This window comes from Coenobita brevimanus, chromosome 24 (assembly GCF_032717465.1).
Source record: "Coenobita brevimanus isolate Jiangsu-jjx chromosome 24, ASM3271746v2, whole genome shotgun sequence".
In the NCBI taxonomy this organism is placed as follows: Eukaryota; Metazoa; Arthropoda; class Malacostraca; order Decapoda; family Coenobitidae; genus Coenobita; species Coenobita brevimanus.
The window spans coordinates 5,163,326-5,178,345 of record NC_136977.1 but is presented as its reverse complement, the minus strand read 5'-3'; the positions used below and the strand labels follow the sequence as shown (position 1 = coordinate 5,178,345).

The following is a 15,020-nucleotide window of genomic DNA, read 5'->3' as shown; positions in this document are numbered from 1 at the left end:
TCACTCTTGACTTGTGTCCTTCCAACAATGTCCAAGCTTCACTTCCATACGTTAGAGTTGGTATCACAATACTGTCATGTAGTAACTTTTTCACTTCCATGCACACTTCCCTGTTTCTTATCACTGCTTTCAAAGAACCAGCAACCTTTCTTCCCTGCTTTACCCTTTCAAGCACTTCACCCTCCAAACCTCCATCCTTACTCATCACACTACCCAAGTACTTAAACGTACTCACATTTTCCAATTCCTCACCATCCAACCTTGCTGTACATTCACTAACTTCACCTCTCTCAAAGACCATCACTTTACTCTTCCCTACATTCACTTTAAGATTCTGTTTCTTACACACTCTCTCAAACTCATCCACCAAACCTTGCAACTCCCCTTCGTCTTCACTCAACAACACAGTATCATCTGCAAACAACAGTACAGGGAGTTTCCAAACACTATCCTCTCTCACCAGGGCCACTCCAACATCCACTACCCTACCTGTAAATTTACCGGGTATAAATCTGTTATGATATACAGTACAGTACTGTACTTATAAAACTGAACTCCACATCAGACCTCAAATATCCACATCACACTCTTTTGCCATCAGCATGATTCTAATTGCCTACATATTTCCTGTTTACTTAGGTTATGCAGCAGATGAGATGTGGACTTGTCTCCACATGAAGGTACCATACCCTGGTAGTAGTGTTTGATGCCAGAACAAACTGGTAGTGCAGCATCATTTACAGAGCTCAGTGTGGGAGTAGGTGGGAAGGGTAACAGATGTGGACAATGTTGTTTTTGTTGTTGTATCTAGATTGGCATTAATATGAAATGAGTGGAAGGGATTCTAGCCTGTGTCCGTGGTAATGTACATCATCTCTTGGTTTAGCTAATGATGATGGTAGAAACAAACTCTCTCTCTCTCTCTCTCTCTCTCTCTCTCTCTCTCTCTCAGGTAAGTCAGTGATGTTACATGGAGGCATCCTTCAGCAGTCTTTCTCAAGCAGTTTTTAATGCAGCTCCTGATGATCTGTGCAGATGAATTTGTTTATATGGTGGAGCCAGAATTTAAAACATGTGGATGACATGCATGACTGTGTGGCCCACATCATTTGTCATATTATTTTATATTTATTCTAATTTTGTGCTTCTCATTCATTTTTACTGGATCAGATTATGATAATGGAGAGATAATAAAAAACTGTAGGATACATATCAGAATCCCAAGGACTTGGTTTGAAGATAATGTGTATTTTACAGTACTTGTCATTTGTGTAATTTTGTGAGGTAATTATGCAGCACTATATTGTACAAAGTCAGTTTTTGGTATCTCTTGCAGGTGCTTTGTCTCATTCATCATGATCTCTACTCTTGGATGGACATTGCCCAAGACATGTTGGAGTGTGCAAATTGCAATCCAGACTTTCTGAAGACTGTTATCACTGGATATGAGACTTGGGTGTATGGGAACAACCCAGAAATCAGAGCACAGTTGTCCCAGTGGAAGCATGCAGGGTAGTCTCGGCCAAAAAAAGCACAGCAGAATCGCAGCAAGGTGAAATGCACTTGCACGTTGACAGTTTTTTTCGACTACCATGTTGTACTTCATGAATACACATCAGAAGGTCAGACTGTCAACAAACATATCTACCTCGATGTTATCTGTTGACTTTGTGATGCAGTTTGGTGGAAGAAACCAGACTTTTGGAAAGCGGCAAGTTGGAAGCTGTACCATGACACCACCTATTCCATTCTTCTCAACTGGTTCAGGAATTTTTGGCCAAGCACAACATTCCACAGGTCCAGCTGGCTCCCTACTCACCAGACATGGCTCCGTGTAATGTTATTCCTCAAGCGTAAAACTCAGCTGAAGGATTCACGATTTGAGATGAGAGAAGAGATTATGACAAATGCAATGAAGCACCTGCAGGAGATACTGAAAACTGACTTTGAAAAATGTTTTAGACCATGGAATGGATGGTGGCCTACATGTGACAAGTCAGAAGGGGCCCATTTTGAGGGGAATTAGTGTCCTAGCTCAATATGTTAACTACCGGTATTTATTTTTTCAGAGCCTTAGGGGGTATACTTTCTGAACTGACCTCGTACTTAGTCCATTTTTTTTTGTTTCCAGAATGTATCAAGACAAACTTGCACAACTAAAGAAGCAGCTGCAGCAACTTAGAGACAACAGTCATCCAGAATACAACAAGAAGCTAAAAAAGATTGATGCAGCATACAGAGAAAGGTTACAGTATTTCACATTTTTTCAGTTCTTGTACATATCCTTATACTAATTTTTTTGTTTCTCATCTAGGCTATGGCAATATTGTGAGCAAGTGTAACAGCTCTCTTGCACAAGGGTTGACCAGTATTCTCCGTCTGTCATGTACACAGCTGGTCATCTCTGGAACTGTCACCCTCTGTCTGTCTTTCCCACAGCCTGTATTCTCCACACAGTTGAACACACTGTGCCCAGGTATCTTTTTTTTTTTTTTTTTTTTTTTTTTTTTTTTTTTTTTTTTAAAGAGCATATTTTGTTGGCTCGTAGTCTTAGTCTTGGGTTGTTTCTCTTCTGCATCATTCCATGTGAGATCCACTTCAGAACTGGACCAGAAATATACCTTCCCCATGCTGGCCAAGTATGAATCAGGAAGGGCCATGTGGAGTGAGAGTACTGCATGTTACGATGGAAATGTTACATTGGCTGTGTTTGTGTGTGTCCTGTTTAGTATAAGTCATTGGTATCTAGCAAGTGTGTGAACATATGCTGGTTTTGTTATTGCTGTCCCATCCTCTTCTGACTGAATCCAGTGGACTCCAGGCTGAAAATGTTGCTCTCATGAAATCTGTCATCCTCCTTGTGGGGTAATGAGAAGAGAATTAAGGGGCATTTGTATTGTATAGGCCCATTTATATTGGTGCCACCATGTGAAGTTGACCTTTTCCAGCACCTTGAACCTATACAGGGATTGTAAATGAATGAACATATTACATCAGCATCAAATGTCTGTCACCTGAGACTCAGGTTGTATGCATCAGAAGATAAAGGTGATACCATTGCTATCATAAAGTCTCTCTATTTCATTGTACTGTATTGTACTTCAGACAGTACTTTACAGTATTTTAGTCAGTTTATTAGACATAACAATTATTCTAATGTAGTTACTGGATACTGTACCAAAGTACCTTATTTCATTCAGGAGTGTTGGCCAGGGGTGTGGAGTCGGATTTTAAAAATTCCAACTCAGACTCCGACTCCAACTCCAGGAAATTTTAAGGTTGTGACTCCGACTCTGACTCCGACTCCGCCCCCCCTCCCACTCCCCCTCTTGTGCAGTACAGCAGTAGGCACATTGCATTACTTACATATTTTCAAGTTTACTTCATCCATGTTATTAGTGTATAATATCGTAAAATGTTAAATCAATATTCCCACAAATTGCATGCTCCCACAAAAGCTAATTTCTCCCACAAAGTGGCACAACTGGCCTAGCAGAGCACCCAAGTACTTTACACGAGAATTGATCACTTGAAGGAGTCGGAGTCGGAGATATTTTTACTGACTCCGACTCTGACTCCGACTCCAGCCAAAAGTATCTGACTCTTCAACTCTTGACTCTGACTCCAACTCCAACTCCGCACCCCTGGTGTTGGCAGTTGGTTTGAAATGTATACAAGAAGTACAGGACTAAAGTGTTTTTTCTTATAATTTTGTTCATTCTTATACTGTATATATATTTTTTTTTAATGTTAATTTGCCATCAATTTATGCACATGCATTACACTCATTTATCATTTAAAAACCATGTAACATTCCCAGAACATCAGTCTATCTATCTATTTCCAGACACCATAATCCCGCAAAGGGTGGCCATTTGACACTGAGTTAGTTGTTTTACAGGGAGGGGCACCAACCCTCCACCAACCCATTTGTTGACACGTAGGGAGCACGTATGGTTTGGTTATATGGTTACCATCCAGCGTTGCAAATGGTTTCTTGGCTTACAGGAAACCATTTGGCTTGTCACTCAATGTAAAGCCACCTGTAAAGGAAAGAAAAGGAATAAGAAGTGACAGGAAAGATAGGAGAAATAGGAAGAGAGGAGGGCAGGCACAGAAAAAGAATGATAAAAGCTAAGGAAGTAGGCAGCACTACATCAAGTGAGTGGATGATGGTCACCACCACCTACCACAACCCAGAACATGATACCCTATTAAATCTCTTCTTGGAGAATTAATAAACTGTTTTCATCTAAAGATTTTGTAGTTTTTGATAAACTGTTTCCATCATAAAATTTCATAGTTTTCCTTTCACTGGACTTCATTTTTGCTGCCATTCCAGAATACGTCTAAATGATTTATGGAAAGATGTGGAGACAGAGTGGGTGGAACGCGACTACCTGGCTGAAAAACGCTTGGCTGCTCGTGAATTTGAAGAGAAGAAGAAGGAACTGAAAGAAAATTTGCTGATTGAACTTGAAGAGAAGAAGAAAATCATAGAGCAGGAACGATACACACTTGAGCTGACTGGAGATTCAATGGAGGTTTGTAATCCTCTCTTGCAGGACTTAAGTTATGTTCTGTATGAAGTTTCACGAGCAAAAGTTCCTAGCTAGCTTTCGTAGTAGAAGGTTTTACATGAAATTTTATGCAATAGCAGTGTGAAGCACACAAGAAATGAGTATGAGTACAGCACAGGAGAAAATTGTTCCTTGGACTTCCTTTCTTCTCTGATTTATCCCTAATAAGGTGCCCTCCATTCTGGATCTGGCAGCCTAATATGACTGTTGGTAATTAGGTGAGAATGATGGTACTGTATTTCATCCACTGTTGAATCCTTTTTTTTTTTTCCCCTTCCCATCAGTAGCATGTTTCTGTATTGTAATTTAGTCCTGTATATGTTGGTATAAGTTATTGATAGGATATAGTCCTTGTACTAATAACTTTACTGCACCACAGTATAAACCTGTATCCACTCGGAAGCTACGACGTCGGGGCAATGAGCCAGCACCCATCATCGAGAAACGACGCAAGCCTGTGTCAACAACCCTGCAGCTGCTCCTTGATGACAGAGAAGTAGATGATGACTTAAAGCTAATTAACAAGAGCAAGTTGTTGAATATGAAGAAAAGTAAGAATTGTATCAAATTGTTGTAGGAGGAGGCTGTAGCATGGGCCAAACAGGGTTGTACTCCCGAGGGGAATAGGAATGCTGGTGATAGGGAGAGCTGGAGCTCCTGTTTCACAAGCTATCTAACCATCCCCCTTTGCTGACCTTTTCAGTGTAACGGTAACATGGAGAGTAGACCAGCATACTCTCCCAAACATTTCCTCTAACTATTTTATGCACTACACCACATGCGCATTACATTTCACACAACGTATCCCACTATGTAACGGGTTGGCGCCAGCAAGGGCATGCGGCCAGAAAACTTTGCCCCCGTTACCTATGGTGGTACCAATCTTAAGTGGCGGTTTGGGTGGGGCACGAACCTCTGTACAGTGGTGCCACGTGTTCCATACCCGCTATGTGAACGGCTCAGATATATGTAATAGGCATCACAATAAGATAAACACATAAGAATATAATGGTAACGTGTGTATTATAATATATGAAAGAACAGTAAACCGATTATGCGTAAAATATTTATACGGCAATACAGAAACGTGGCATAATTATTTTACAGTGTTGCTAAAAAAAAATAGTCACTTTTATTGGCTGTTACCGTATTTCTTGGGTGGGTAATAATGTCACAATTATGATTATTAGATAATATGCAGGATTATAAGCAAAAATATGCCAGTTTCTTAGTAAGAAACCCTCGGAACCCTCGTGAGCGGCAACACTCACACACCCAGTCCAACCTGGTCATCTGTGAGGGATAGAGGAATAGGCCTGTTTGGGAACACCTCTTGAAAAAAATGCGCCAAGACTTTAACCTCCTGGGTGGTGTGGAAATAAAGTCAAATTTACAATATGTACATTATAACGTAAAAGAAAATAACCAAAATGTATCCTAAAATACCACAGACGAGAGAGAGAGAGAGAGAGAGGGGGGGGGAAGGCAGACCAGGGGCAGTGTTGAGTGCAGCTTAGTGAGAGATGGAGGAAGGGAGGGAAGGAAGGAGGGAGAGAGTGATTGAATGAAAACAAATCATGGCGCCACAACAACGAGGTCATCTGGCGCCATATGTAAAACAATAATATTTTTAAACATAATTAGATATAAAAAAAAACAAAATAAAGAAATGAAAGAACAAGTTTATAAGTCACTCATAAAAGAAACAAAATTCCCAGGGGTGACGCACATCTCCCCAAGGAGAGAGAGAGAGAGAGAGAGAGAGAAGGCAGGCAAGGGGCAGTGTTGAGTGCACTGTCAAGCTGAGGGAAAGATGAAGGGAGGGAAGGAAGGAGGGCGAGAATGATTGAATAAAAAGGCGCCGTAACACCGAGGTCATCTGGCGCCATATGTAAAGCAATAATATAAAAAACAAAATAAAGAAATGAAGGCACAAGTTTATAAGACATAAAAGAAACAAAATTCCCTAGGGTGATGCACATCCCCCAGGAGAGAGAGAGAGAGAGAGGCATCGTGAGTATGGAAAACGTGGCAACACTGTACAGAGGGTCGTGCCCCACCCAAACCGCCACTTTAGAATGGTACGACCATAGTGGCGGACTTTTGGGAGGGGGGGGGCATGATGGGGGTTCCGCCTGCGTAGATTATGGGTCCGGGGCTAGATGGGGCTCGAACCTGTGCTCGAGGGTACAGGCCATTGCTGTTCCCAGGCTGTCACTTCTGCCCTATAGAGAGGGGCCCAAGCCTTGGAGTAGCACCCCAGGAGGCAGCCCTATCAGTGGGTGTATAATGGCGGGATAGTTGCAGTGCCAAGGCGCACTTGGAGGGTGTCCCTGCAGCTGTCCTTGTGGGGTGCCCTGAGGCCACTGCCACAGCCACTGGTAAGCTGGTGGGCTAGGGGTCCCAGATGCATTGCCTGGACCTGGGACTGTGCAGTGGGTGGGGCCTGTGGTATGTCTACCTCCTTTATTATTACTGACTGTGACTAAATACAAGAATAAGCTTCAAAGCAAGCCTGAGGAGATTAAATCACCCAGAGGGATGAGAGTGGGTTCATGGAATATGGGAAGTTTGAGGGGAAGAGCAGGGGAAGTTGTTGGGGCATTCAGTAGGAGGTGGGTGGATGTGGCATGTTTGCAGGAAGTCCAGTACAGGGGTGGATCAGCCAGAAAGATTGTTGGGAAGGATTGCTTCTATAAGTTTTTTTTTTTTTTTTTTTTTTTTTTGGGGGGGGGACATGTATATGGAGGTGTGGGTGTGTTGGTAGTGGAGAAATGGGTGGAACATGTTATGAATGTTATGAGAGTAAGTGATAGAATATTAGTAGTGAAAATTTTATTTGGTGGAATGTTTGCAATTATATTGGCATATGCTCCACAGGCAGGCTTGGATGAGGTAGAGAAGGATAGATTTTGGGATGACTTAATACGTGTAGTAGGTGGTGTGGGGGATGAGGAGATAGTGGTTTGGGGAGGGGACTTAAATGGCCATGTAGGTGAAGCAGCTCAAGGTTATGAAGGAGTACGTAGGGGATGTGCAAATGGTATAAGGAATGTGGAAGGGGTAAGGATACTCGAGTTTGGGGAGGCAACGAACATGATTGTGTGCAACACACATTTTAGGAAAAGAGAGAGTAAGTTAATTATGTATGACTCTGGGGGAAATAGCAGTCAGATAGACTATTTTCAGGTTAGGAGGGCTGATAGGAGGTTAGTGAGGGATGTTGAAGTCATAGGAAGCGAGAAATGTGTGCAGCAGCACAAACTACTGATTTGTGATATGGCTCTAGAATGAGTGATGAAAAAGAGGACTTTTGTACCTGGGAGGAAAATATGGAAGCTGGAAAACCACATAGTAAGGGATGCTTTCTATAGCGAGATGAGGAGAGTGGTGGCTGAACAAGGAGCCGTAGACAGAGGCATTAGTGAACAAAACAGAGCCCTCAAGAACAACCTCTTGAGAGTTACTGATGTAATATGTGGTTGGACAAGAGGCCCACCAAGACATAAAGTAACTTGGTGGTGGGATGAGGGTGTACAAGCTGCAATTAAGGAGAAAAGAAGACTTTTCCAGGAATGGAAGAAGGGTGGTAACAAAGAGGAATACTTGGCTGCCAAGCGTAGGGCTAGAAGAGAGGTATGCAGGGCGAAGTCTGAGTCACAGAGACTTTTACTTGATAACCTAAATCATGGGGAAAGGAAAAATATGATATTTAAGGTGGCAAATCAAATGAAGAGGGATAATCGGGATATTATAGGTGAGCAGTGTCTGAAGAAGGATGAAGGTAGGGTAGTGGTGAACAGTGGGGATATTAAAGATGCATGGAGAGAGCATTATAGCTGGTTGTTGAATGAGGAGTTTGACTGGGACAGGGAAGGTTTGGAGCCAGCAGATCCAGTGTTTGGCCCTTGGCCTTTGATTGATGCTGCTACTGTGAGTGAGGCAATAGGCAGGATGCAGGTGGAGAAGGTGGCAGGTGTGTCTGGGTTGACTGCGGAAATGTTGAAGACCTCAGGGAATATAGGGGTGAGGTTAGTCACTGACGTGATAAATATGATTATATATGAGTGTGTTGTCCCAGATGATTGGTTGAAGAGTTTAATTGTAAATGTGTACAAAGGGAAGGGTGATGCCCTGGAAGGAGGAAATTATAAAGGTATAAAGCTTTTAGATCAGATAATGAAGGTAATGGGGAGAGTTTTAGAAGGTATGATTAGAGAAAGAGTGAATATTGACGAGATGCAGTTTGGGTTTATGCCAGGCAAGGGGACCACTGATGCCATATTCATTGTTCGACAGCTTCAGGAAAAATATATTGGGAAGAAAAGGGATCTGTATTTTGTTTTTGTTGATTTGGAAAAGGCCTTTGACAGAGTCCCTAGAGAGGTGGTGAAGTGGGCAGTGAGAAAGCTTGACTTGGAAGAGTGGCTGGTTAGGGTGGTTATGGCCATGTTTTTTTTTTTTTTTTAATGTGAGGAAGAAGGAACCAAAGGCCATGAGCCCGCAAAACTGTTCCTTCCAAGAGAAAAACAAAATACAAGAGAGAGCCAAATTCAAGATCCATTCATTTCGAGATGCCTGGACACACTGCGTTTGAAAGACTGGAGATCATTGGAAGCAGGAAATACAGACAGAGGGAGACAGTTCCAGAGTTGACCTGTTGCATAAATGAAGGACTGGGAGTAACGGTTAACTCTTGCATTAGGGAGTTGGACAGAAAACAGGTGAGAGTTTGCTGCTAGACGGGTGCTACGCGCCTGTCGTAGAAGTGGAGGAATGCATGCAGACAGTTCAGAGGAACAATGACCATTGAAGTAGCTATAGAAAAGAGATAAAGATGCAACATTGCGGCGAAGAGACAGAGGTTGAAGGGAGTCAGTAAGAAGGGGAGAGTTAATGAGACGAAAAGCCTTTGACTCCACCCTATTGAGAAGAGCTGTATGTGGGGAGCCTCCCCACACATGAGAGTTGTACTCCACGCAGGGACGGATAAAACCCCTGTATAGAGTCAACAATTGTGCAGGGGCAAAGAAGGAACGGAGTCGGCTTAGCACACCCAATCGCTTGGAAGCAGATTTTACAAGAGATGTAATATGATCTTTCCAAGACAAGTACCGAGCAAATGAAACCCCAAGCATGTTCAAGGATGATGCAGGATTAAGTTGAGTATTATTAAACATAAGTGGGTATACCTGTGGAAGATTTTGTCGGGTTGTTAGGTGCAAAAACTGAGTCTTTGATCCATTAAAAACAACCAGATTATTTTTACCCCAGTCAGAGATACGAACCAAGTCAGACATTAGGTGTGCCATAGCCTCATCCCTTGCCTGCTGAAGTAACTGCTGAGATGGATGTTGTGGAAATCGAATGGAAAGGTGAAGGGTGGAGTCATCAGTGTATGAGTGGATAGGGTTAGATGTACAGCTTAGAAGGTCATTGATGAATAAAAGGAAGAGAGTTGGTGATAGGACAGAGCCCTGAGGAACACCACTGTTAATAGATCTAGGAGAAGAACGATAGCCGTCTACAACAGCGGCTATAGAATGACCAGAAAGGAAGCTAGAGATGAAGGCACAGAAAGAAGGATTGAAACCATAAGAGGGCAGTTTGGAAATTAAAGATTTATGCCAGACTCGATCGAAAGCCTTTGAGATATCAAGTGCAATGGCAAAGCTTTCTCCAAAGTCCCGAAAGGAGGATGACCAGGAGTCTGAAAGGTAGGTGAGAAGATCGCCTGTGGAGCGTCCATGACGGAACCCTTACTGATGATGAGAAAGAAGGTTGTGATAGGAAAGATGCTTTAAAATTTTTCTGTTAAGAATAGACTCAAAAACTTTTGAGATACAGGATGTTAAAGCAATTGGGCGATAGGTAGAGGGTTGGGAATGGTCACACTTCTTTGGGACTGGCTGAATGAGAGCAAACTTCCAGCAAGAAGGAAAGGTACAAGTTGACAGACAAAGGCGAAAGAGTTTGCCTAGGCAGGGTGTAAGCACAGAAGCACAGTTCTTGAGAACAACAGGAGGGACTCCATCAGGCCCATATGCCTTATTAGTACTGAGACAAGCAATGGCAGAAAATACATCAGGTGAAGAGGAAGTCAGAGGGGGGAAGTGATGGAGGAACAGCACCGGAAGCTTGGACATTGTTGGAAGGACACAAGTCAAGAGTGAGAGCAGTGGAAATGAGTTATTTAAGAGGAGCCTGTGGAGTCACGTGGAGAGACAGGCTGACGAATGAGGATATAAAGGAGCGTTGTGGTGTGGATGTGGATGTGATAGGAAGCGTTATGAGGAACACACTGAGGTGGTTTGGCCATGTGGAGAGGATGGAGGGTGAAAGACTGACGAAGAGAGTGTATGTGAGTGAGGTGGAGGGGGGAAGAGGGAGGGGGAGGCCGAGGATGAGATGGAAGGATGGGGTGGAGAGGTATATGAGAGAGGGGGGTGTGAGTTGGGAGCAGGGCAGTGAAATGGCGGGGGACAGGGCGACTTGGAGGCGATTTGTTTGTGGCCACCCCAAACGGGATTGAGGCGTCTGGCAATAGATAGATAGATAGATAGTATGTGGGTGCTGGCACCCAGGTGAGAGTGAATGGAGATTTGAGTGATAAATTTTCCGTGAATGTTGGTGTGTATCAGGGGTCAGTTTTGAGTCCCATGTTGTTTATCATGGCACTTGAAGCCCTCTCTTGTGACTTCAGGAATGGACTCCTGTGGGATATGTTGTATGCTGATAATTTGGTGTTGATTGCACAGAATGAAAGGGAGGCAGAGGAAAGATTTAGGAAATGGAGAAAATATATGGGGCACAAGGGCTTAAGGGTAAATGCAGATAAAACAAAAGTGATGATATCTAGGGTTGGTGGCGGTATTGTCAAAGACGAGGGAGAGTGGCCATGTGCAGTTTGCCACAAGGGCATGGGAAGTAATTCCATCTTGTGCAGTGTTTGTGATAAATGGGTGCACAAGGGATGTAGTGGTATCAGAGGTAGACTGCGAGATAATGCTAATTTTATGTGTGTGGCATGACAGCGAGAGCAGATGGAGATTGTCAGGCATGAAAGGATTGAACTTGCTGGTGAGTCTCTTGAGTGTGTGGAAGAGTTTTGTTATTTGGGAGACATATTATGTGCTGGAGGTGGGGCTGGAGCTAGCTCTGTGGCTAAGGTGAGAAGTGGTTGGAAGAAGTTCATGGAGCTGTTGTCTCTCCTGACATTGAGAGGATTCCCCCTACATGGTAAGGGGTCTCTGCATGCAGCATGTGTTAGGAATGTGATGTTGTCTGGTAGTGAGACCTAGGCAGTAAAGGAAGATGATATTCGCAGGCTGAAACATACAAAAATGACAATCATTAGGTGGATGTGCAGTGTGTCACTGCATGTAAGGCCTGGGGGGTCTGGGTTTATGATGGAAGAGTTGAGAGGTAGGATGGGACTGAAGTGTATTGGTGTTGTGATGAGGAGAGGTAGATTGAGATGGTGTGGGCATGTGGAGAGGATGGGATATGATAATTGGGTGCTGAAGGTGAGAAGTGTTAATATTGGGGGTGGGGTTGCAAGGGGTAGACTGAGAAAGAAGTGGGACGAGGTCATTAAGTGTGACCTCAGGGTTAAGGGACTGAACAGGGAGGCTGCAATAGATCATGCAGCAAGGAGAGCTGCCATTAGGTGACCAAGGCTGACGCATGCAAGCATGTTGGAGCCTTCAAAAACGAACGAATGAATGAGCATTAGTTCAGTTTTAAAATCTGTAAACTACTCAATCAGTCAATAATTTCCTGTGGCACCCCACGGGATGCATAGGGCCTTGGTAAACTTTCTCCACCAATATCTGCTGCTGGCAAGTTATTCATATGGTTGTATTGTTGTTTAGGGCCTGTTAGTACAGTACTTATATTATGATGTTTGTTAATTAATATGAAGGGAAGAAAATGTGTAAAGTGGAGAGTAGAGTGGCTCAAGAGAGAAAAGTGGGCAGTGCTGTGAAGACCTCTGTGTTAAACAGGACTGAGTGTGGAGGCTGCAGGAGGTTTGCATGAAGGTGTGTTAGTGCACATAGGTTTGTATGAGTGCAAAATTGTGTGTGGCTGGAAAGTGAAGGGTCAGGAGTAAAAGCAGTGGAAGTGAAATTGTGTGGTGTGTATATAATGCATAGCATAAGAAATAATATGGTTTGCAGAAGGTATGGGACGGAGAGTCTGTTGATATTAGGGTTGAAGAGTATGCCTACATGTTATGGTTATTTGGAGAGAATGGATGAAGATCGGCTGATGAAGAGTATATGTGAGTGAGTTTGGAGGTAGGAGAAGGCATGATAAGCAGAGGAGGAGGAGGGGGATGGATGGACATGGGAAATGTGTAAGAAAATGAGGTTTGGAAGTTACTAAGACTATGGAGTTGACAGGAGAGTGAATGAGCTAGATTAATTATTTGCAGAGGAGCCTATGACAAGGGTTTTGCACCCCCACTCCCCTCCCCTTTTTTAAAGTCAATAGATTGACTTTTTTGACAAGTATATGTGGAGCTCATTTATCAAGAAGAATATTAAAACATTTAAAGTTAGGCCTGTGACTGTGAGGTGAAGCCAGGATTCTGGGGCTTAACCCCTTAACCGCGGGGCTTCACTTTCGTGACGCTTGGGAGCAAGGGATCATACCGCGGGGCGTCGCTTTTGTGATTCTGTGTTATTTTGAATTCACCCGGGCTTTCCAGTGGGGGCTTGTATCATCTATCAGTACTGACAATGTCCAACACTAGTCAGCACTCCTAATCTCATCTGTACTCCCATCCATTGTTGACAATTTAGCCATTTCTCCCCGTTCTTGACTCCCCTCCCTACCCCCCCTCCATTACCCTATGCTCTCGCCTGCCCGGCCATGCTACGCTAAGTAAATCTTCCCTGGAATTTTTCACTGATTTCATCCATTGAAATAAGCCCTATGTCGTATTCTTATACCAAATAATATATACAAGTAAGAAATCAGGTAAGTGAGAGTGCCATACACCTGGAATTGGCTAATTATCACCTGACAACACCTCACGTGCACTCGTTCGCTAATTTTCGCTGTTTTTTTCCCCTTGAAATATGCCGTATAATCTATTTTCGTAATAAATATACATGTAAGGAGAGAAGGGAGAAGCCTAAATGATATTTACATTCACCTGGAACTACCTAATTTATAATGTATTGTCTAGATTTCCTGCCAATCATATCAGTGCTACACAAAGCTGTTTCAAGATTTAACATTGGTAGCTCTGATTATATATCTCCTAAGTAGGCCTCTAATCTATTTTCGTAATAAATATACATGTAAGGAGGGAAGGGAGAATATTTACATTCACCTGGAACTACCAGATTTATAATGTATTGTCTAGATTTCCTGCCAATCATATCAGTGCTAGACTTAGCTGTTTCAAGAAGTAATATTGGTAACTCTGAATAACCCCTAAAGCAGGCCTCTAGGCTGCCCCTGCGTTATCAGTGTACTCTCATCTTCCGAAGTGAGAGGACGTACGTTTCATCTTGCTGACTTCAAGGCCTTTTTTTTCACCCCCATGCAAATGACTCTGTGACCTTTACCCCCTACTAAACCTCGTGTGGAAAGAGGTAAAGGGCTGACAATTGATAAAAGAGTGACTATGATCTTTCTATTGAGTAAAACAGTGCAAGTGGAATTGTAAATAATGTGTAAATAATGTGTAAACAGCAAGTGAAAGTAATGAATGTAAATATACGTGAACAATGGAAAATAGTTTTATAAGTTATTTCAAGTGACAGTGCACAACACAGTGTAAATAAAATAGAAATGTAAATAACGTAAATAAAATAGAGAACGTAAATAGAAATGTAAATGAGTAGTATTATAAGATTACGAGTATATACCCTAGGAGTAATGAAAGTGAAAGTTTCACTCTAGCATGTCTGAATGCTATGAGTTATGAGAGTGAAGATGAAAGTGACATTCACTCTCAATGCCAGTATACAGGACGAGAAAGTGAATGCTACGTATTTTACTGAAAGAAATTGAATCCCTACAGTGACAATAAACTAATACTACTGAAGGAAACTTATGGATAAAGACTGTAGATATATATAAGTGTTATATAGTAATAGAAATATAAAGTGTGAGGGGTTTTATGAATAATAAATGACAGGCTACCATGAGCGAACTAGTGCCAGTGCGACGATCAGACGCGCTCGTAATTTCCATTGCTTTCACAGTGTTTTTTTTTTTTTTTAGTATGGATCCCAAACTACTTGAAAATTGTAGAATAGTGTTTATAGTGTTTGTATCTGGCTGTGGTAATCATATTACGGGTTGTCGGGAAGTGTAAAGTGGAGACTTCGTTACCCTACTTCAGAGGTCTCCACAAGTCCTACGGTAACCGACGAAGGCTCAACAATCATTCCAGGAGAAAGCTGAAGGTATGTGCCATAA

General features: G+C 42.6%; 1 protein-coding gene across 1 annotated transcript in view; it reads left to right on the top strand.

The window, feature by feature from the left end:
• LOC145393477 (sin3 histone deacetylase corepressor complex component SDS3) overlaps nt 1-15,020 on the top strand; it is a 68,062-nt gene that overhangs the window by 37,129 nt on the left and 15,913 nt on the right. The window contains exons 3-5 of the mRNA XM_080267584.1: nt 2,132-2,245; nt 4,343-4,544; nt 4,960-5,131. Coding sequence (XP_080123710.1) covers nt 2,132-2,245; nt 4,343-4,544; nt 4,960-5,131 — 488 coding nt within the window. The remainder of the gene's footprint in view (nt 1-2,131; nt 2,246-4,342; nt 4,545-4,959; nt 5,132-15,020) is intronic.